Below are 22,779 nucleotides of genomic sequence, written 5' to 3'. Positions count from 1 at the left end.
AAAAATTTTTATTTTGGTGAAGTCTAGTCTTTTTGGTTGCTTCTACTTTTCATGTCATATCTAAGAATCCATTGCCAAATCTGAGGTCACAAAGATTCCTGATTTTCTTGGGAGATTTTTATAGCCTTTGCTCTTACCTTTAGGTCTTTGATCAGTTTGGGGTTAAATTATTTATATGGTGTGAGGTAAGGTTTTATTCAACGCCATTTGTTGAGAAAGCTATCCTTTCCCCATGTATTGAATGGTCATGGCATCCTTGTCAAAAATCAGTTGACCATAGACACATAGGTTTGTTTCTGGACTCTCAGTTCTATTCCATTGATTTATATATCTAGCTATGCCAGTACCACTTGGTCTTACTTACTTTGGCTTTGTAATAACTTTTGAAATTGAGAAGTATGTTCCTACTTTGTTACTCTTTTTCAGTATTGTTTTGGCTCTACAGGGACATTTGCAATATGTGAATTTTTAGAATCAACTTGTCAGTTTCTACAAAGAAGCAGATGGGATTCTGATGGGGTGGCATTGAATCTTTAGATCAGTTTGAGAATATTGCCAACTTAACAGTATTGAGTCTTCTGTATATGTGGTATGTGTTTTTCTGTTTATTTAGATCTTCTCTAATTTCTTTCAGAAATTAGTGTTCAGAGTATAAGGTTTACACTTTTTCGTTAAATTTATTCCTGAATATTTTTTCTTTGAGCTGTTGAAAATGGAACTGTTTTCTTGATTGTTCATTACAAATGTATAAAAATACAATTAATTTTTGTATATTGATCTTGTATCCTGAAACCTTGCTGAACTCTTTCATTAGTCCTAATAGTTTTTCAGTAGACTCCTTAGGGTTTTTTTATATGTAAGACCATGTCATCTGCAAATAGAGATGGTTTTATTTCGTCCTTTCCACTCTCGATGACTTTGATTTCTTTTTCTTACCTAATTGTTCTATCCAGAACCTACAGTACATGTTGAACGCAAGTGGTGAAAGTGGACATCACTTTTTTGTTCCTAAGGGGAAAAGCATCTAGTCTTTTACCATTATGTATGATATTAGCTCTGGGTTTTTCATATATGCCCTTAATTGAGTTAAGAAAGCACCCTCTGTTCGTACTGTGTTGAATATTTTTATCTTGAAACGGTGTTGGATTGTGTCAAGCTTTTCTGCATCTGTTGAGATGGTCATGTTTTTGTTTTTATTCTATCAATATGTATATTACATTAGTTGATTGTTGGTGTTAAAGGACTTTTACATTCATGGGGTTAAATCCAGCTTGGTGGCGGTTTATAATAATTTTTATATGTTGCTGGATTTGGCTTGCTAGTGTTTTGGTGAGGATTTCTGCATCTGTGTTCATGAAAGATACTGATCTGTAGTAGTTTGTTAAGGGTAATATTGGCCTCATAGAATTTGTTGGGAAGTGTTCCCTCCAGTTTTATTTTTTAAAAGAATTCACTAGTGAAGCTGTCTGGTCCTGGGTTTTTCTCATGTTGTTGTTTTTTTTGGTCATTAGATAGTTTTATTTACTTGCAGCAAGTAAAGGAGATGGGATTCACATCCAAAGCTCTGTCTCCCAGAAGGGAGGTTTAGCCATTGCTTATATACACTATTTGATTGGTTAATTAACATTGATTTCTTTTTTGCAGCTGGCTACGCTTACCTGGTTGAGTTCCTGTCAAGTTTATCTTGTTTACAGCTACAACTACAAAATACTGTGCTACAATTAAAAAAAAAAGATTTTATTAAAATATAGCTAACATACAATATTATATTAGTTTCAAGTGTATACCATAGTTATTCAGCATTTATATACCTAAAGAAGTGATGATCACCGTGAAAGGTCCAGCAGCCGTCTGATGCCGTTTATAACGCTATCACAATATTATTGACTACTGATTTTGCCATGTATAATGCGCACCCATGTTTTTGGACCAAACTTGCAAAAAAAATAAAATCTTCCATTTTAATTTTTTAATTCAAAGTTTTATTTGTTTACATTTTAGGTGCTTGTTTTTTGTGTTGTTATTTTTTATTTTGTAAAAGAATTTTAGCATTTATTTTTTAACATTATGGTACAAGAAATTTTATGTAACAAATAATTACAAAACACAAGAACAGATACAAGGTACAAGAAATTTTATGTACCGGTTACATATCTGTGATATTTATGCATCATTGAAGGCCAAGAACTCTTTCTCGTTGCAAGTTCATCATAAGTTCAACAAAACTGATTAATGTATTCCAGGATATTATTTTGCATACGGATATTGTTACTGGTTTGTAGAGTTAGTTACACTTTTAACTCATAAGCATAAATAAAAGAATTAAAAACATTTATATAGATACGGAATTAGTACTACCCATGTATAATACGCATCCTTATTCTTCCCTCACAAATTTGGTCAAAAAAGTGCCCAAACGTTATACATAACAAAATACCGTATACTCCCTATGCTGTACATTACATCCCCATGACTTATTTGTTTTATACCTGGAAATTTAAATCTCTTATTCCACTTTACCTTCCTCCCCCTCTTTTAAATTTTTCAATTCAGTTGATGTTCAGTTTATATTAGTTTCAGAAGTACAGCATAGTGGTTAGACATTTATATAATTGATGAAGTGATCCCTCTGACTAGTACCTGGCACCAAACATAGTCATCACCACATTATTGATTATATTCCCTATGCCTTACTTTACATCCCATGAGTATTTCATAACTACCAATTTGTACTTCTTAATCCCTTCACCTATGTCACCCCACCACCCAACTCCACTCCCATCTGGCAACCATCAGCTTGTTCCCTGCATCTGTGAGTCTGTTTCTGTTGTTCATTTATTACGTTCTTTGGATTCTACATATAAGTGAGATCATATGGTATTTGTCTTTGACTTATTTCACTTTGCCTAATACCTTCCAGGTCCACCCATGTTGTCTCAGATGGTAAGATTTCATTTTTATGGTCATGGGTAATTTTTTGGCACTGACTGATTTAGTCTCTTGTTAAGGGTTTTTTTTTGATTATTTGTTCTTGAGTCCGTTTTGGTACTTTGTGTCTTTCTAGGAAATTGTCCATCACATCTAAATTATTTAAGTAACTGGCATAGAGTTGTTCTTGTTCTATGAAAATATCATTGAAAGTAAAGTACCGGTACTGAATGTCCAACTATTATTGTTGAATTATCTATTTCTCCGTTCATTTCTGTTAGTTTTTACTTCATCTTTTTTGGTGCTGTCTTTTTACTCTTGTGTATGTGCATGTATGTTTATAATTGTTACGTCTTACTGATAGATTGACCCATTTATTCTTATCAAAGCTCCCTCTTTATGTCTAGTAACATCTTTTGTTTTGTCTGATGTTAGTGTAGCCACGCCAGCATTCTTGTGGTAGTTGTTCGATTGATACCTTTTTCTGCAGTTTTTCTTTCAATCTCTTTGTATCTTTGAATGTAAAGTGTATCACTTGTAGACAGCATACAGTCGGATCTTGTTTTTTTAAAAAATCCAATCTGAGAAAATCTGCCTTTAGATTAGATTGTATAATCCATTCACATTTGATGTTACTGATGTAGTTGAATTTAAGTCCACCATTTTACTTGTTTTCCATGTCATTTCTTTTTTTTATTCTTCAGTTCCTCCTTTCTTTTGCAGTGTGTGAATATAATACAGCTAGCATTTTAATTTCATTAATGACTTTTTCATTATTATTTTATTTCCTTAGTGGTTGCTCTAGGCTTTACCGTGTACATCTTAATAGATAATCAATTTAAGATTTATAGTAATTTAATTCCAGTGAGTTATAGAAAGGTTACCCCTATATAGGTCTATTCACTTACGCTTTTTTTGTGGTATTGTTACACATATCAATAAGGATTACAAACCCAACAATGCACTGTTATAATTATTACTTTATATAATTTTACTTCTTTTTAAAGAAGTGGAGAGAAGGCGAGCAAGTATATATAGCTTTTCTATGTTACCGTATCACTACTACTTCTCTCTATTTGTTCTTGTGAATTGTTCCCATCGAGTCATTTCCTTAGCCCAATACAGCTTTGCTCCTATTCACCTCTTTTGTGCTATTATTGGCAAAGATGTTACATATATTGCATTTCTATAATGTTATAGGCTTAACAATACATTTTATACATACTGTTTTATAAAATTGCTTTTTAAATCAGCTAAGAGAATAAATATGCAGTTATACTGTTCTTTATAATTACATAATTACCATTGGTGGTGCTCTTTTGTTTCTTTGTTTGCATTTGAATTACTTTTTGGGTTCATTTGCTTTCAGCCTGAAGAACTTCCTTTAGTAGTATTTCTTTCAAAGCAGGTCGACTAGCAACAAATTCTGTCAGTTTTTATTTATCTGGGAATATCTTTATTTTGCTGGATATAAGATCCTTGTTTGAAGTTTTTTTGTTTGAGTATTTTGAATGTTTTCCCACTGTTTTCTAAACTCCATTGTTTCTGCCTAGAAGTTGGTTTTTAATCCTGGTAGGTTTCCCTTGTAAGTAAGGAAACATTTTTCTCTTGCTGCTTTCAAGATTTTGTCCTTATATTTAGGTTTCAAGATTTTTAATATGAAGTGTCTATTTGTAAATCTTTGCATTTATCCTACTTGGAGTTGGTTGAGCCTCCTGCATGTGCAGAATAATGTTTTTCAACACGTTTTCAACCATTACTTTTTTAAATATTTTTTTCTGCTCTCAATCTCCTTTCCTCTCTTCTCTTTCCTCTCCTCCCCCTTCTCTGCTTTCCACCTGCCCTGCCCTCCCCTACCATTTCTGTGACACAGTTTATTTTTCTTTGTTCTTTCTCCTGTCTGTTTTTGGATTGCATAATCTCTATTGATCTATATTCAACCGCTGTATTTTTTTTCTTTTTCTAATTGGGGAATGTTGGGGAACAGAGTGTGTCTCCAGGGCCTATCAGCTCCAGGTCATTTTCCTTCAATCTAGTTGTGGAGGGCGCAGCTCAGCTCCAAGTCCAGTCGTTGTTTTCAATCTCTAGTTGCAGGGGGCGCAGCCCACCATCCCACCATGTGGGAATTGAACCGCCAATCCTGTTCAGAGCTCGCACTCTAACCATCTGCCGCCCCTGCTCTATTTCTTCCTTCGCTTGAATACCTCTACTGAATTTTTCATTTCAGTTGTACTTTTCATCTCTAGAATTTCCACTTGGTTCTTTTCTAAATCATTTCTAACTATTGATATTCTTTATTTGATATGACATGGTCATTATACCTTGCTTTGCTTCTTTAATAATGGTGTCCTTTAGTTCTTTGAACATATTAATAATGGTAACTTTTATGTCTTGTTAAATCTGGTTGCTCTCACAGGCAGTTTCTCCTCCCTGCTGCTTTTCTGGTGTATGGGTCACACACTTTCTTGTTTTGTTTTTTGTTAGTTTTTTTGTTTTTTTTTTTAAATGTTTTGTTTTGTTTTTTTGCGTATCAATTTTTTTGTTGGAAACTGGACAGTTTAGATGATATAGCAACTCTTAGTACTGCCCCCCCTACTCTCTCCCACCCCCAGTTTCTTGTTGTTGTTTGTTTATTTATTGACTGACTAGATTATTTTATAGACCCACACCCCTCAATATCCCCCCAGTATGAAGCACGTTGCTCCTTCATGAATGCAGACTTGAGTATTCTATTGGAGACTCTGGGATGGCAGTGGTTTTGGCAGGGATCTTGGTGACTGTCTCTTTCCCTGACCACACCCAGCTGTTCAAGTCCACTCATTGCCAGCTGATTGCTCTACTGTTTTCAACATTGCCCTGGAGCACATATTCCTCCACTGACTGATCCAGTTAGATTCCTTTAAGTACAAGTGCTGGATCACTAGGTCTGTGTTTGGGATTTATTCTGACCCTAGAACGCTCCTCCCAGCTGCCTCTTTTCTGGCTTCTGTGTCAGCCTAAGCCAGCCTAGTTTAGCCTATTTCTCCAATGAAACTGTTAGTCTCTTCCCAGTTGGCCTTTTGCAACAATCTCCACTGTTTTTAAGAGTCTCCATGAGGCTCAAACTTCTCCACACTTTGTTGTGGACATCTGTGCTCTATGAGCTGAGCGCTTTGTGGTGGCGGGGAGGTGCTTGGGATGAGGGGCAGGCAACAGTAGCCTTAGATTTTCTTGGCTGCCTTTCCTGGCTTGGGACTGAAACCAGAAGGCAACCAAGTCCGGGGCTTGTGCTGCCTGCACCGTTCAGCCAATAGACTGACACAGAATATATGATAATTATAGGATAAATGTTTATTATCAGAGCACCGGTGATCTGAGAAGTGTGCAGGTTAATGCCTTCAAAAACTGCCTTAACATTCTCAGAGCGGCTTGGGATATTTAAGGGGAAATCCGGGCGGTTCTGGGGGTCTGCATGGAGCTTTCCCTCTGGCAGCGTGCTTCTCCCAGGGACAAGGATGGGAGTAGCCTGGAAAGAATGCTAGACCATAGAGATTGTGATCAATAAGTCTAAGGGTATTAGTCGTAAGTTTCAGCCTAATATTCTAAAACTGGGAACTGGCAAAGGGGACATTCCAAGCTGCAACCACAGGGCGATGATCTATTGTTCAGCTGTAGGTAGGTGAAGGGCAGGGGAGGCCGGGCACTTGCGAGGCCTCTACTGTGGCGATGCCAACCAGGCCCTGCTTCAGGACCTCTGATTCATGAACTACGGATGAGCTGGGGCAAGAATGAGCCGGACCCCAGTATTTTTGTCATGCCCTATCCAAAGTAGAGGCTGTGTCTCACGAGTTAGGGTTGTATGGAAGAAGGGTGTCCCCTGTCTGCCAGCCACACTGACCTGGAACTTAGCCTCAGCCACAGGGAGCTGGGAGTAGAATGAGAAATGGGGACATCCTGCCCCTCCTGGGGAGGCAACCCTCCGACTGGAAGGTGAGAGGAGAAGGAACCCTGTTCTTGGCTGCCCCAGTCTGCAGTGTTTCTATGTCTAGGGACGCGGAAGAGGGGACGGAGAGAGGGAGTGTCTTGGTTCAAATACCACATTCTCCTGCTGTTCATACCAAGTTCTGTTTGGTTTTCACGAGTGAATGTTTCTGTTTGCCGCATGCGCCAAGGGCCATATCCAGGGACTAAATGGTATTTGCTTCGTTTGCTTTTCATAATTTTCACCAGTTTCCCTGGGGTGTAGGTCCATGGAGATTGTCACACTGTCCTGCTGGAATTGAAACTCTGAATTTTATACTTTTAAATGGGGAATACCACCCTTTGGTATTTTAGAGAAGAATTTATAAGTGTCTTAAAAGGCTTAGAGTTTTATTTTACCCCAAAGGAAGAGCTTACTAAGAAATGAACAAGAAGTCCATGGCAGAACATAAACTCTGGGATTAATGTGTTTTCATAGCATTTTTGAGTTTAGTACACAACCTCGTTTCTTTTTTTTAATTGAAATTTTTCTGATTTTTTACTACAGTCAAGGCATCATGATTAAAAAAAAAAACATTCAGAAAAGCGTCCTTTAATTACCTTGATTCTCTTTTATTTTTCCATAATTATTAGTGTGTAATTAATGTTTGGTTTTTGTTTTTCTTAGAGGCAGTAATGAACCAGGAAAAAAGAAACAGCATATCTGTCATATTGAAGGATGTGGAAAAGTTTATGGCAAAACATCTCACCTGCGAGCACATCTTCGCTGGCATACTGGAGAAAGACCTTTTGTGTGCAACTGGATGTTTTGTGGCAAAAGATTCACAAGGAGTGATGAGCTTCAGAGACATAGAAGAACCCATACAGGTTAGTTGGGGTATTTGAGGACTTGTGCTGTGTGCTTATTTTTTCAGTGCTCAGATGAAAATTTTAGTGATAGTTAGCTATCAAATTGGAAATAGGGAAATAAAAAGAGAGACTCACTTTAGCGATTATATGGAAGATGTTTAAGATCAAGATTCTTTACCTCATTTCTGAGATATATTTTATTCTATTTTTTTGTAAGTTTTATCAAGCATCATTACAGGGCCTGGAATTTATTCCACTTACCTTGTATTCTCAGCATGTTGAATTCACATGTATTATTTTTTTCAGTATTTAAATAGATGAGTGGAGTTGAATTATGATCTTATTGGTGACTTTTATTAGTTTTTTGGTTTTTTTGCTATCCTGAAAATTGACTGAAGTATCCAGAGTGATAGAACAAAATACTTACCCAGTCTCACTCAGAATTGGCAACTGTTAATATGTTATATATTGTGTTATTTTTTTTAATAAAACAAATCATATAAAGTTGATATTATCTGTCCTCCTACTGTGTTTTCCCAAAAATAAGACCTAGCTGGACAGTCAGCTCTAATGCGTCTTTTGGAGCATTATTGGAGCAAAAATTAATATAAGACCTGGTCTTATTTTACTATAAGACCCGGTATAATATAATATAATAAAATACCAGGTCTATATTAATTTTTGCTCTAAGAGTCGCATTAGAACTGATTGTCTGGCTAGGTCTTATTTTCGGGGAAACAGGGTACCTCTTAAAGATAGCAGCTACTGTATGAACTCAAAGTTTATAGTACAGTTTTAATACTCTTATGTATATTGTTCATGGATATATATGTAACATTGTTTTGTGTGTACTGTGAAGATTTATGTAATTGATACATTAAAGTATTATAATTTTACTTGTTTTGATATCTATCCAAGTTCATATATATGTACACAATTGTATGTATGTATATGTGTGTATTTCTTTTAACTGCTATACAGTATCTGTCCCGTGACTACTACACTGTATTAATCCGTTTTCGACACTGTTTAGATTATTGCTAGTTTTTTGTTGGTCACAGACTGAGAAGGTATAAGTATTGGATCATAAAGAATGTATATGTTGGATACTCACAAAAGAGTCTAAAGTGGCTTTTATCATCTCTATTTCACTAGCAGTGATTGAGAGGTTTTACTTTGCCGTGTGTTCACCAGTACTCAGTAGTGTCAGGCATTGAAAGTTTTTGTCAATCTAAAATGATTAATTTTACTGAGATTAAGCATCTTTTTTACATTTATGGGTCATTTATATTTCCTTTTCTGTTATTTCCTTTGCTCATTTTTCTTTTTGTTGTTTTCCTTTTTCTTACTGATTTATATATTGCAATTTTCCAATATGTTGCCAGTCTTTTGTCTTTGTGCTATGTTTTGTCATATGGAAGTTTTACATTTTTATTTAATCAAATATAAGAATATTTAAGTATATTCTTTTGTCTTTTGCTTTTTTAAAAAATGAAATCTCTCTTGTCCCAAGATCATCAAGTTTCTGAAAACATTTTTTTCTAATGGCTTTAAGGTGTTTTTTTTCTTTTTTAAAAAATTTGGTCTTTTATCAGTCGAAAATCTTCTTGATGATGGAATGAAATGGGAATGTACTTTTTACTTCCATGTAGAAGGCCATTTTTTGAATAGCCCGTTCTTCATTGATTTGGCTTCTCTCTTATACAGAGGTTGCCAAAAAAATGTATATACATTTTAAGAAAGGAAAAAACTGGATTAAAATTATAATAGTCAATATATACCGATAGCAAAAGATGAATACAAGTCATGTTTGACTTCTGCAATTACAAGAGGTGCTCAAAGTGGTTACCATCACGTCTAGACACTTCTGATTACGGCAAACCACTGTTTGAGCAACGTTGACCAGAGTGTCCACTTCTATACATTTTTTTGGCACCCCCGGTATTAGTGTCCCTTTCAACAGTGGCTCAATTTCGGGCTTGTCTGTTTTTAAACTTTTATCTGTTAGTTAGTTTCTACATGATTGAATTACCAAAGGCTTATTTAAGTCTTGAATCTGGTAGGGCAATTTTCTTTTTTTGCATAGAACACTGACCCTCTCTATTTAAACATGTCTAATATACATTTTGGACTCAATAATTATTGAATAAATTAATAATTTGGATAGATTTTTTAATTAAACTTTAACATGTACCAAGGTACATGTAGGACAAAAGGGGAAATAGAACTGACATTTATTGATCAGTTACCATATATCAGATGTTTCAAATATATTATTATCTCATTTGGTTCAAACAGTAACACTTGAGATATAAATTAGTTCCATTAAACAGACTAGAAAATAGACTCAGAGAAGAAAAAATAGTTGTTAATTTTATTAAAAGTGATAAAGAAAAGGTTACTTAGTTTGAGATACACAAAATTAGTAACACAGATGAGTCTTAGTATACTAATCCCTTAATTATCATTATGCTAAAACTAAGAATTTTAATTTGAAAAAGTTTTCAAAGTTTTCTGTATGGTATTGCATTGGGGCTTCTAATACCACCTCACCATTCATATTGGCCAATATGGTGTGATTAAAAATTAATCCCATAACAGTGCTGATTTCTGTTTTAGAAAAATATGAGGTGATGTGGTATTTCCACCCTGACTTAGCAGTAAGACAGATTAGGGAAGTGAAGAAAAATCGCTGCTTGCTTTAATTTGGAACCTCACATTGTGATTTCATCAGTTCGTTTGAGAAACAGTGAGTTTCTAGGGTCCCTCTCTATAACACATCCGCACTCATACAGATACACAGAACGGATTTATCCCATTAAATAAAAGGATTTATATACACATGCACTTCAAAACCAAAGATTAATGATATGGAGGCATATTTTTTTTTAAATGATCTACACCGTTATCATTTTCTACTAGCTTAAATAATTCAGAATTGAACGTACTTGAAGCTTACTCTCAGTGTTTAATTAAATGCTATTCTGAAAAATGTTAGGCTTAATATCAGTGTATGTATTTTTTAAAGATTTAATATAGTAACTTCTAAGTATTTATTAAAGTTGTTGAAAAGAATATGAAACAACATCTTTTGACATAAATAAGTATTGATTAAACATTTAATATTGTTGAATTGAAAGCCTTCACCATTCATGGCAAGAACCCTGTTTTAGTTAATATCCAACCACTATGCTATGTAGAAGCTCATCATTACCTTGCGATGAATTAATAAATGGGTTATTTTTTATTCACTGCTGAAAATAGTACAGACTTTCTTGTTTTTTGTAAAATAAAATTTTTTAAAGTTTCCAAGCATATGGTATTTAAAAATCAAATCGTATAGAAGAGCTTACAGTGTTGAGGAGACTCTTTGCCTCACCCCTGTGACTCTGCTTCTCCCCAGAGAAAACCATATTTAATCTTTTAACTACCACATTTTTATTCTTCCTGTGATGGCTGCCATATATTTAAATAATATGCTTATGCTGTTATTTATTGATCTATCAATTTTAGATACTATCTGTTAATTAACTCTTGCATTAAGAGTTAAGAATTTACCTCACTTTGCACCATCTGATGACATTGGATAAAAAATTATTTTTTTTTTAACTGCAGGCCTGACATTGTCTCTTGACTCACTGCTCTGTGATACGATATTACCATGTCTGTTCTTCATTTCCCATCCCTTTGACCTCTTCACTTCTCTCACCTTAATTTGTACTGTCTTCGTATTCTCTGAATGTTAAAATGCTTACACTCATTTCAGTAAGCTTTGTTCTTAAGGTTGAAAATTAGTGAACAATAATTGTATTATGACTTCAATGTACTGTGATTATATATTCTTTCCTGTGTTTATGTGTGTGTGAAGTTTCTAATTGTCTCCCCCCCGCCCCCCTCTTTGTATTGTTATTTCAACTTTTCTGTTATTTTAGCTTTTCAAGAATAGTATAAACTCCATCCATTTTTTCTTCATCCTAGAGGCCTCCAGCTTTCTGATCAAACATAGACTTCCTCTCTAGGGCTTCTGCACAGCTATAATCTTGAGACTTTTCTTCCCTGCTCTTTTGGTCTGGATCCAGTGTTCTCAAGATGTCATATCTTCATTTTTCTCAGTTTACTACCTCAGTTGCTGGAAAACATTCTGAAATGCCTTCTATAAAAATGCATGGGGAAGTAAGTTTGTCTGAAAAGTCATTATTTTGATTTTCAGCTTAGTTGATGGTTTGGCTAATGCAGAATTCTAGGTTCTAGGTTGAAAATTCACTCGAAACATTAATGGCGCTGCTCTGTTGTCTTCTCGCATGTTGTACTAATAAGAAGTCTGTCGTTACTCTTTTCTTGTTTTTTTTATAGGTGACCTAATTTTCCCCTTCAACTTTTAAGAGCTTGCTTGCTTGATTTATTTATTTATAACTTTTTATTTTGACATAATTTTATACTTAACGGAAGTGTTGCAAAGATAGTATAGAGTTCTCATTCCCTTTACCCAGCTTCCTCCAAAATTAACGTCTTTCATAACCACAATATCTTTAAAAAACTGAAAAATTAACATTGGAACAATACTATTAACTAAACTGCAGACTTTCCCACAAACATACTTTTTCTGTTCCAGGATTCAGTCTAGAATACTAAGTTGCATTTTTCCATCACGACTCCTTAGCTTCCTGCAATCTAAAATTTTCTTGTTCTTTCCTTGGCCTTTCTTACCATGACACTTTTGAATATGAGGTATTCTGTAGAGTATCCCTCGATTTGGGTTCATCTGATATTTTCTCATGATTAGATTGAGGTTATGAATTGCTGTTGGGAAGAATATCACAGACATTATTTCCCTCTCATCACATTATATCAGGGAGGATGTGATATCAATATGTCTTATTATTGGTGACGTTAACCTTGATAAATTGGTTAAGATAGTGTGTGCCAGGTTATCTCCACTGTGAAGTTATTTTATTCTTTCCATCCTCTGTTTATTAGAAGCAAGTCACTAAGTTCAGTCCACGCTCAAGGGCAGGCAAAGTAAGCTCCACCTTCTGGCGGGAGGAGTATCAAAGATTTTGTGGCTTCATATGCAAACAACTAGTTTTCATATAAAGTAAATATTTTTTTTAGTAAGTATTTAGTAAATATTTTTGAGATTTTTTTTTTGAGTCTGCCTAAATATCCTGTTTCTCTTTAAAGAAAATACCAAGATTTCACTTTTAGCATTCTTCATTGTATCTTGCCTGCAGCAATTATTACTGTGGTGTTCTAAAGATCATTTTCTATTCTTTCATTACTTGTACAGTTTATAGTTTTAGTTCTTGTGGAAGGAAGATTTCTACCTTCTTTCCCAATTATTTGGGTTTTTTAGTCATTTATATCACTGTGGATTCATAAGTATTTATTTTTTGGGTTATAATCAGTAGTGTCATTATTTTCCTGCTCAAATCATTCCATCTTTGGCCATAGAAGTTGTTTTAGATCGTCTCCTCTGTCCTTTTGACATGCCACCGTTCAATTTTGTTTTAATTGTTAGAGCTTTCTTTTAACCTTTGTTGTTCTATTAATTTTATAATTATGTATGTAGTCATTGGTTTTCATTTATTGTACAAACTGGTTGGACTCGTCAGCTCTGGATTCTCTCCTACCCATCCCCATCTCCTCTCTCACTCTCCCCTTTTTATTTTCTATTCTTTTTGGACTCTTACTAGATGTATGCTGGGCTCCCTGTGTTGATTTTTTTTTTTTTAACTATCTTACAGCTTTCCTTGTCTTCTTGTCCTTTTACCTTTTTCTTTTATTTGCTAAGAGATTCTTTATCTTCAAATATGTCTATTGAGTTTAGATTCCATCTTGCTTTTCATTGTTTCTTTTTGATTGCATCCTGTACTCATTGTATGGATGCAGGAGCTTGATGAAAGTCTTTTGAGTTTTCTAGCTAGAAAATTTTAATACGTATGTTTCCTTCAGGATTTTTTTGTCTATATCTTACCTTTTCTTTGTCTATATCAAGGCTTTTCTGACTTGTGCAGCAATTCTTGGCTTTTGTTCAAATTGGTGAATATGTTTAAGTGAAGGATTATGGGAGTTTTATGAACTGGTGGCTTTTATTTTAGGCAATTTGGGTAGGAGCACTGTATCTTACACTGGAAGACACCTAAATACCAAAATACAGTAATAGAGTGCCAGACCACATTTCTTTAAATACAAATCCTCAAATATCTTGCCCCCGTTTTTTGATAGTAGAGTTAATGTTCCATGTACAGACTTTAATTGACTGTTTTATGCTCCATGTGTTTCTCCCACCATTTTGAGTCCCAGACTCCTGCAGAGTTCTACGGAAGACAGATTAGTTCTCTTTTAGAATATGTCCTCTTCTGTGGTAATCTCGGTTTTAGTTTGCAGAAATTTAGCACAGTCAGTGTTGTACAATAATGCATAACACAAGTGAGTTTCTTCCCTCATTTGTTTCACAGCTTTGACCCTTTCACTGAATAGCAGGTGTAGGCAGCAAATGGTCTAGGAGAAGCCATGTATATCCTGTCAGAGAACTGGGAGAAGAGGCCCCTGTGCTCCAAGACCAGCTCTGTTTGTAGGTTGCACTGCCGTAGCAGCATAGGCATCTAAAACCTGAGAAAAGACTGTATCTCTAGCCAGGGCAACCAGGAAATGGGGCCCTTGTTTTCCAGGGAGTGTGAGGGGAATCACCATTATTTTTCTCTCTTGCCATTTTATTCTAAAGGCGATGGAGGTTGTGGTGTATGTACATGATGGTACAGGAGACCTCAAGAATTTTGGCTTTCTGGCCAGAGACATGAGGAAAAGGGACACCTGGGGGTTGGAAAACATGAAGGAAATTTTGGAGAGATTTGTAGACGGTGATCTCTAATTTTCTCCATATAACAACGTAAGAGCTGCCCATGCACAGAACAGAACCAAAGAACCATAGCAGAGGCCTCAAGAACTGAATTATTTCATAAACTACCATCTGATGCCCTGCATGTGGTGGGCAGACCCAAACAGTGTAACAAAGTCTTTGAAAATGGATTAATATTGGGATTACTACCCAAAGAAGGCAAGATAGAATTTTTAGTCTGAACCTAAATGGGTTGATTGCCTGTTGAAACAAAAACTTACTCTCTAGAGGATTTTTAATGGGACCCATAGAAAAGACAATTGGGTACAAATAGTAACTACTACCAATTGAAATGGAGAATACAGGAGAAGGATAAGTATATTGTAGAATTGTCAGTTTCCGTTCAATTCTGTAAATTTTGCTTTTTATAGTTTTGGGCTCTGTTGTTAGGTGTGTGTGTGTGTATATATATATATATATGTTCATAATTGTTATATCTTCTTATTCGAGTGACTCTTTATCACAGTAAGTGTCCTTCTTTGTCTCTGGTAACAATTTTTATCTTACTGGGGTGACATTAGTATAGCCATTTCAGCTCTCTGTTTGCATGGTATATCTTTTTTCCATCCTTTTAGCTTATTTGTGTCTGAGTTTAAGATGATCCTCGCCTAGGTAGCACATAGTTGGATCATGTTTTTAAATCCATTCTTTCAATTTCTGCCTTTTAATTGGGGAGTTTAATACATTTATAATTAATACAATCACCAATAAGGACTTCTGCCATTCTGGTATTTATTTTCTAAATGTCTTATATCTTTTTTGTTCCTGTATTATTCCTCTATTACTGACATTGTGTGTTAAATAAAATTTTCTCATGTTATTTTAACTCCCTTGTCATTTCTTTTACCATACATATATATTTTTTAGTTATTTTCTTAGTGGTTGTCTGCTTTGGGGATTATAATTCACATCACATAATGATCTAGTTTGGATTAATTCTAACTTTTCTCCTGTATAGCTCTGCCTCCCCATTTGCTGTTACTTTTACCAGTTACATCTTTGTACATTATATACCCATCAACACCAATTTATAATCATTGCTTTATGCAGCTGTGTTTTAAACCAGATAGGAGAAAAAAAATCAGTCAAATAAAAAATGCGTTTATACTGTTTTTTTATATTTAACATATCATTACCTTACCTGATGATCTTTATTTCTTTATGTATATTTAAGTTACCATCTAGTGCCTTTTCATTTCAGTATGAGGGACTTCAGTATTTTTTATAGGTGGAGATCTGGTAGCAGAACATATTTTCATTTTTTATTAATCTGGGAATATCTTAATTTCTTTAATTTTGGGAACATTCTGCAGCATATAGAATTCTTGGTTGACAGGTTTTTTTCTTTGATCTCTGAACCTATCATCTCACTGCTTTCTGGCTTCCATGATCTCTGATGAAAAATCAGTGATTATTCTTATTTAACGATCCCTTATAAGTAAGAGCCACTTTTCTCTTCTTGCTTTCTAGAATTTCTGTTTTTTACTTTAGACATTTTGATTATTATGTATCTTATTTGCATTTAACCTACTTGGAATTAATTGAGCTTCTTGGATATGTAGGTTAATGTTTTTCATCAAATTTGAGAAGTTTTCAGACATTTCTTCAAATATTCTTTCTTTAAACACCCTTTCTTTAAAGACCAATAAATCTCTCCTTTGCTGAGAGGCTCTGTGTGAATGATGGGGCCCCCTTCAACACTCAGCCAGACAGTTGACCACTCTGCATGAGCCTTCACTTCCTGCTTACATAGAACCTCAAAGGTTAAGCACAAGTGAGAGTTTGGCCTTGGGCCTTAACTGAGCAGGCTCACAGCCCTAAGCATGTATGTGTTTTTCTAGGAGTATGCCAGAGCTTTTCAAAGCCCCTGTGGATATCGTATCTCCCAGCTTTTCCTTTTAAGTTTTTGTTTAGTTTATTTCTTGTTAGTCTCAAGTATTATTTATTATCTCTGTCATCCATAAAGTTAAAACACTTGCTTGTAATTGTTCTAGACAAATACATCCTTCTCCACACTCAGAAGAAAACTTTCCCATTGGGCTACCTTCAAGTCAGGTTAAATACAACAGTCTTTTACATGGTGTCTTTCAAAGAAGCACTAAGCAGATCAAATAATGATAATTCTGGGAATGAGGTTTTGAAAAAGCTCCAGCGCTGTTCTGCTTCCTCTGGTGGCTGCCAGGCTGCTGGAGAGCAGAAAATGGAATTATGTAAATTAAAACACCACAGAGCTTTCTGTTCTTATCAAGATTCGGCCATTTTTCTTTAATAAACACTCCCTGAGGTACTGTAAGCCTTTACTAACTTCCAGAGTTTGAGAGGGTTGATTTTGATAGTTTTTGTTCAGTTTTCTGATTCTTTTCACAGAGGAGGAATTTTTGGAGGTCACCATCTTTGCTGACATACCTTTTTCATGGTGTTTGTCCCCCCACCCCTCATTTCTTTTTTTTTCTAATTTTTAAAGTTTTTTTATTAAAATGTAGCTAACCTACAATGTTGTATTAGTTTCAGGTATACACCATAGTTACTGAACATTTATACACCTAAAGAAGTGATGGTCATGCTAGTCCAGCAAGCATCTGACACTGCACCATGCTGTCACAGGATTATTGATTTTCTCCCTGTGCTGTACATGACACCCCCATGACTTAGTTGTTTTATATCTGGAAATTTGAACCTGTTATTCTCCTTCCTTCACCTTTCCCCCACCTTTTTACCGTTTTTCAATTACAGTTGACATTCAGTATTATTTTATATTGATTTTAGGTGTACAGTGAAGTGCTTAGACATTTACATAATTTAAGAAGTGATCCCCTTGACTAGTCTAGTACCCACCTGGCACTATACATACTTATTACCGTATCATGGACTGAATTCCCTATGCTTTACTTTACATGCCCATGACTGCTCTATAACTACCAATTTGTACTTCTTATTCCTTCACATTTTTCACCCTGCTCCTCAACCCCGTCCCATCTATTACCCTGATAAATCTAGTACCCATCCTTGATGAGTTCTGTTCGTGACTGTTGAATGATGCTACTTGTGGCACATCGAAGAGATGTCAAATTCACAGCTGAGTTGAGGAATCTACATCTTGATGTAGGCATCTACCATGTTTCCCCGAAAATAAGACCGAGCCGGACAATCAGCTCTAATGTGTCTGGAGCAAAAATTAATATAAGACCCGGCCTTATTTTACTGTAATATAAGACCGGGTCTTACATAATATAAGACCCGGTCTTATATTAATTTTTGCTCCAGAAGATGCATTAGAGCTGATTGTCCAGCTAGGTCTTATCTTCAGGGCAGCGGTATTTATAGATGATAGTTAAAACTATTAGCCTAGGTAAGATTGCTTTAAAAAGAAAACATTTATAATGAAGTGGCCAAAGGCCTTCTGTATTTGACTAGATAATTGTTGAAAGAGGAAATGAAAAATTACTCATTGTGCAAATCGATGATGTCCCTGTAAATTCATGGTCTCATATGTCAGCCAGTCTCTCAGAATAGCCTATCAGTCGTATTCTTTTTTGTCAGTTTCCTCAATACTTTAATAACTACCTAAATCTTCTTAAGTCTTTTTTACTTTGTAACTCCCACTCAATCATCCTTTCCTCCCAGTCTTTTACTTCAAGAAAATTTAAGTCACATGATTTCTCTCAAATTATCATCCTTCCCCCTTTTAATTTACCTTTATCCACAGGTAATGATTGAAGAGAATTGAGGGTATTCATGAAAAGATTCATTTAGATATTCTAGGTTGGGCCTACTAAGATCATCCAGTAGGGACTGATGGGTTCAGAGCGTTGGGGGGCGGGGGTTGGGGTTCCAGGGACTACAGGTCTCTCAGTGTGAATAATTTGGTTTCTTAGAACAAATCAAAAATTGATTTTTGTAATGTAAATTATATGTAAGTCTGGTTATTTTTCATAAGAAATTGTATATATTCTACACATGGGCATGTGATGAAAGTTACTCATAGAGCAAAAGGTGTTTTTCAGTTGGCTATAACAAATTGCAGACATTTAAAATTTTCTATGTATGGGGTTGAATGGTGTCTCCCAGAAAGATGGGTTCAAGTCCTTACTCTGGTATCTGTTAATGTGACCTTAATTGCAATAGGTTCTTTGCAGATTAAATGAATTAAGATGAGGTGATACTGTGCTTGGCACTTAGATTTTAGGACCTAGTGGGCCCTAAACCCAATGGCTAATGACTGTATAACAAGGAGAGAAGACACAGAGACATAAGGGAAAGGCCATGTGCAGACAGAGGCACCGATGGAGAGATGCAGCTGCAAGGCAGTGAGTGCCGGGAATTACCAGAAGTCACCAGAAGCTAGCATGAGGCATGCAAGGATTCCTCCCTAGAGCCTCTGGTGAAACATTTCCCTGCTGACTCCTTGATTTTAGACATCTAGCCTCCAGAACTGTGAGAGAATAAGTATCTGTTACTTGAAGCTGCCCAGTTTGTGGCATTTTCTTTTGGAAGCCCTAGGAAATGAATCCAGTCCCTTAGTCTGCTCCTGAGATGAATTTTAATTTATAAACATGGAAGTATGTTATCAAATGACAAATTTAGAAATAACATTAATAATTCATAAAATGCTTTGTACATTGTACTAGCTTAGGCTTGAGGGTAACATTTTAAAAACCAGGTTATAGGCAGAACTATGATAGCTATAATTGGCTCTTGATGGTTACTTCCTGTAAATAAAGCTTAAAAGATCTGATTAGGTCCAGTCATCCCTTAAATCTATGATTCCACTTGAAAATCTCAGCACATTTTTTCTGAGAGAAAGTACTGTTAAGAATATCATGTTAGGAAGTCATCTAATGTGGTTTCTAAATGTGAATCTTCTACTTAAATTACTTTAAAATACTGTATTTTTTAAAGATTTTTATTAATATGTAGCTAACATAATACTATATTAGTTTCAGGTATACACCTTAGTTATCCAACATTTATATACCTAAGGAAGTGATCGCCGTAAGTCCAGCAACCATCTGACACCACTGCACCACGCTATCACAATATTACTGACTATACTCCCTAAGCTGTACATTACATCCCCATGCCTTAGTTGTTTTACACGTGGAAATTTGAACCTCTTATTCCTCTTCACCTTCCCCTCCACCCCCCCGTTTTAAAATTTTTTCAATTACAGTTCACATTCAGTATTATATTAGTTCCAGGTGTACCATGTAGGATTAGACATTTATATAACTTACGAAGTGATCCCCCTGACTAGCCTAGTACCCATCTGGCACTATACGTAATTATTACCATGTTATTGATTGTATTCCCTATGCTTTACTTTACATCCCCATGACTATTTTTTAACTACCAATTTGTGCTTCTTAATCCTTTTGCTTTTTTCATCTGTGAGAAATAAAATTTGGAATTTGTCCTTCACATGCTTTAGATACTTGTAATGAAGATGTTTCACAGATCTTGAACCATTAAATGTATCAGCTATAATTTATTTTCTTATTAGGGTTTAATTTTTTCAAGGTTATATCTTATATATCTATTAGTTTTCTACTGCTGCCATAACAAACTACCACAAATTCAGCAGCTTAAGACCACACACATTTGTTATGTCACAGTTTCTTTAAGTCAGAAGTTTGAGTAAGCTTGGCCTACGTCTGCTTAGCATCTCACAAAGTAGAGATTAAGTTGTCGGCTGGGCTGTGTTTCTTATAGAAGGCTCTGGGGAAGAATCTGCTTTCATATCACTCACGCTGCCAACCCAATTCTGTTGTAGGATGGGGCTTCTTCTTTCCTTGCCAGCTATCAGCTGGAGCTGGTGTGTTTGCTCTGGAGGCTGCTAACGTTCCTTCTCTTACTTTCCATGTGGCCCACCTCCAACAGCAGATCAGGTCTCTCTTCAACTTCCAATTTCTCTGATTTCTCTTTCAACTCTTTGACTCCAGCTGAAGGAACCTCTCTGCTTTTTAAGAATTCATGTGATTATTTTGGGCCCACCCAGCTATTTCTGAATAATCTCCCTATATTAACCTCTGACTCTTAGTTAACATTTCTTTTACCATGTACTAAAACAAGTTCCAGGGATTAGTGTGTGGACATATTTGGGGGGCGATTCTACCATAAGTAAACTCATATCAAGTTTCAGTAATTAATTGCATTAGTTATAAAACCACCAACCTAAGAATAATTATAAAATAATAAAATGATACTGTAGTATGTATAATTATCAGGTTGGTACAAATGTAATTGTAGTTTAAAAGGTTAAAAATAATTGCAAAAACCGAAATTACTTTTGAACCAACCTAATAGTACAAAAATTGTTCCTCCTTGAGATAAAATATAATGATAATGTTTGCTTAGAATAGGAGATTTAGAAATTGTCTGACACCACAGAAAACACACTTCTCTGTGGAAAAGGATGATAAACTAAAATGTCATTCCCCTAATGATAGTTTAATTGTACAGCATAATTTACTTATTTTGAGATTCTAGCCAACTTTCATTGTTTGAGATTTATTGGCCACACCACTTAGGAGTAGACAATAGAAAATCCATACACAAACCATGTCACCATCATTTCTCTTTTATCTTGCAGTTTGCCATGGAGTGGCTCAGGACTTAGATTTCCCTCTCTTTTTGCTGTCCCCCTCTCCCTCTCTCCTTCTCTTCTTCTCCTTCTCCTTCTCCTCCTCCTCCTCCTTTTCCTTCCTCTCCTCCTTTTTCTTCTCCTCCTCCTCTTCCTTTTCTTCCTCCTCCTCCCCCCTTTTTTTCATTAGATTTCTTTCTTAACTGAAGTTTATCCATAGCTCCACATGGTTGCTTACGACTATCTCAAGATAATGGAAGCTTCTTAAAGTCAGAGATTCTCACTTGTTTATTTTTGTATCACCAGTGCCTGGCACGTTACAAGTGTTCCACAAATATTTGTTGAAAAATGACTGAGTTCATGAACATCACAGTTAACAAATACTTATTAAGCAGCCACTGTGTAGGTTGATTCCCCAGTTGATTCACTGCTTACTGAATGATCTTGTACGTCAGGCCATCACCACTTGATTTCGTTCTGATTGTTCTTGGCCATTGTTGCTGTAAAAGAACAGAGGTCTCTAGTTGCACTCTTGTGATGTAACATTAAAAAGCCCAAACTGAAAATCGGGTGCCTTGAGTCCTGCTCTGATATTAATAAGTTGTATGACTCCCAAGCAGATTAATTTCTGAGCCTCAACTTGCTCATCAATAAAATGAAAATGTAAAATAAGATCTTTAAGATTTCTTCCAGCTTCAAAATTTGTAAACAGAGATTTTTCTTTTGAAATCAGATGGGAAACTTGAAAGGTAAAGGAGTTCAAAATTGATCCCAAACTTAAACCCTCGTTTAATTGTTTTTTTGTCCTTATGTAGGTGTCAGCATTCATAAAATGCAAGTCACTTTACTTTAAAGCTTAACTGCCTTTATTTTTAATGTCTTTGAGAATTTTGTATAAACCATTTATTTATCCTTTTATTTAATTTTTCAAGACTGAAAGAAAGAAAAGTTCAATGAGATACTGCAAATGCAATTTTTTAAAAAATAAAAGCAAACACATAAAGAAGAGGGGAAAATATCTGAAATGGACAAACTTGAACCTATAGATTTTCTATTGGTAAGTCAAAAGCAGGGCCAAGTAAAGAAGTCAGCTGAACTGAACTTTCTTATTATCCAAGTTCTACTGTCAGACTGAGAAAATATTTCATTCCCTTAAGTAACAATTTTAGAAGGCAGGAGGAAACGTAGTAGTTGATCTGTTGTGAACATGACTATATACCAGTTGACCAAATTTTCTGTTTCCCATTATACACAAAATTGAAATGGCTCTTTTCTTTTTGGTTAACATTTACTTAGTTTTTATTCCAGAGTATAGAAGTGGTTAGTTACAGTAGAACTATCTTATATTTTAAAGAGAGCATATTTAAGGATCCCATTGTGTAGTAGAACCTGACAGTCTTACTCAATGAGACCTAAAAAGTCTGTTAGTTGAAATGTAGTATTTGCCCGATTCTCATGCTTTGCCTTGTGAGGAAACTCAATATACTATTAAATTATTAACTGATTTTATTTGAAACAGTTCTAAGATACTTTCATTCTTTTAGGCATTATAACCAAAACCCAG

The 22,779-nt window shown here is 35.3% G+C and overlaps 1 protein-coding gene across 2 annotated transcripts in view; it reads left to right on the top strand.

Annotated features, from left to right (window-relative positions):
* SP4 (Sp4 transcription factor) overlaps positions 1-22,779 on the top strand; it is a 69,490-nt gene that overhangs the window by 43,149 nt on the left and 3,562 nt on the right. The window contains exons 5-6 of one of the 2 annotated variants that reach the window (XR_004421168.1): positions 7,556-7,755; positions 22,148-22,272. Coding sequence is in view for 1 of the 2 variants with exons in the window: in XM_033088672.1 (XP_032944563.1) it covers positions 7,556-7,755 (200 nt within the window). In the remaining variant the exon portion in view is untranslated. The remainder of the gene's footprint in view (positions 1-7,555; positions 7,756-22,147; positions 22,273-22,779) is intronic. The other variant, XM_033088672.1, reaches the window with a different exon arrangement.

Source organism: Rhinolophus ferrumequinum, chromosome 20 (assembly GCF_004115265.2).
Source record: "Rhinolophus ferrumequinum isolate MPI-CBG mRhiFer1 chromosome 20, mRhiFer1_v1.p, whole genome shotgun sequence".
NCBI lineage: Eukaryota > Metazoa > Chordata > Mammalia > Chiroptera > Rhinolophidae > Rhinolophus > Rhinolophus ferrumequinum.
This window is presented reverse-complemented; position numbering and strand designations above follow the sequence as displayed.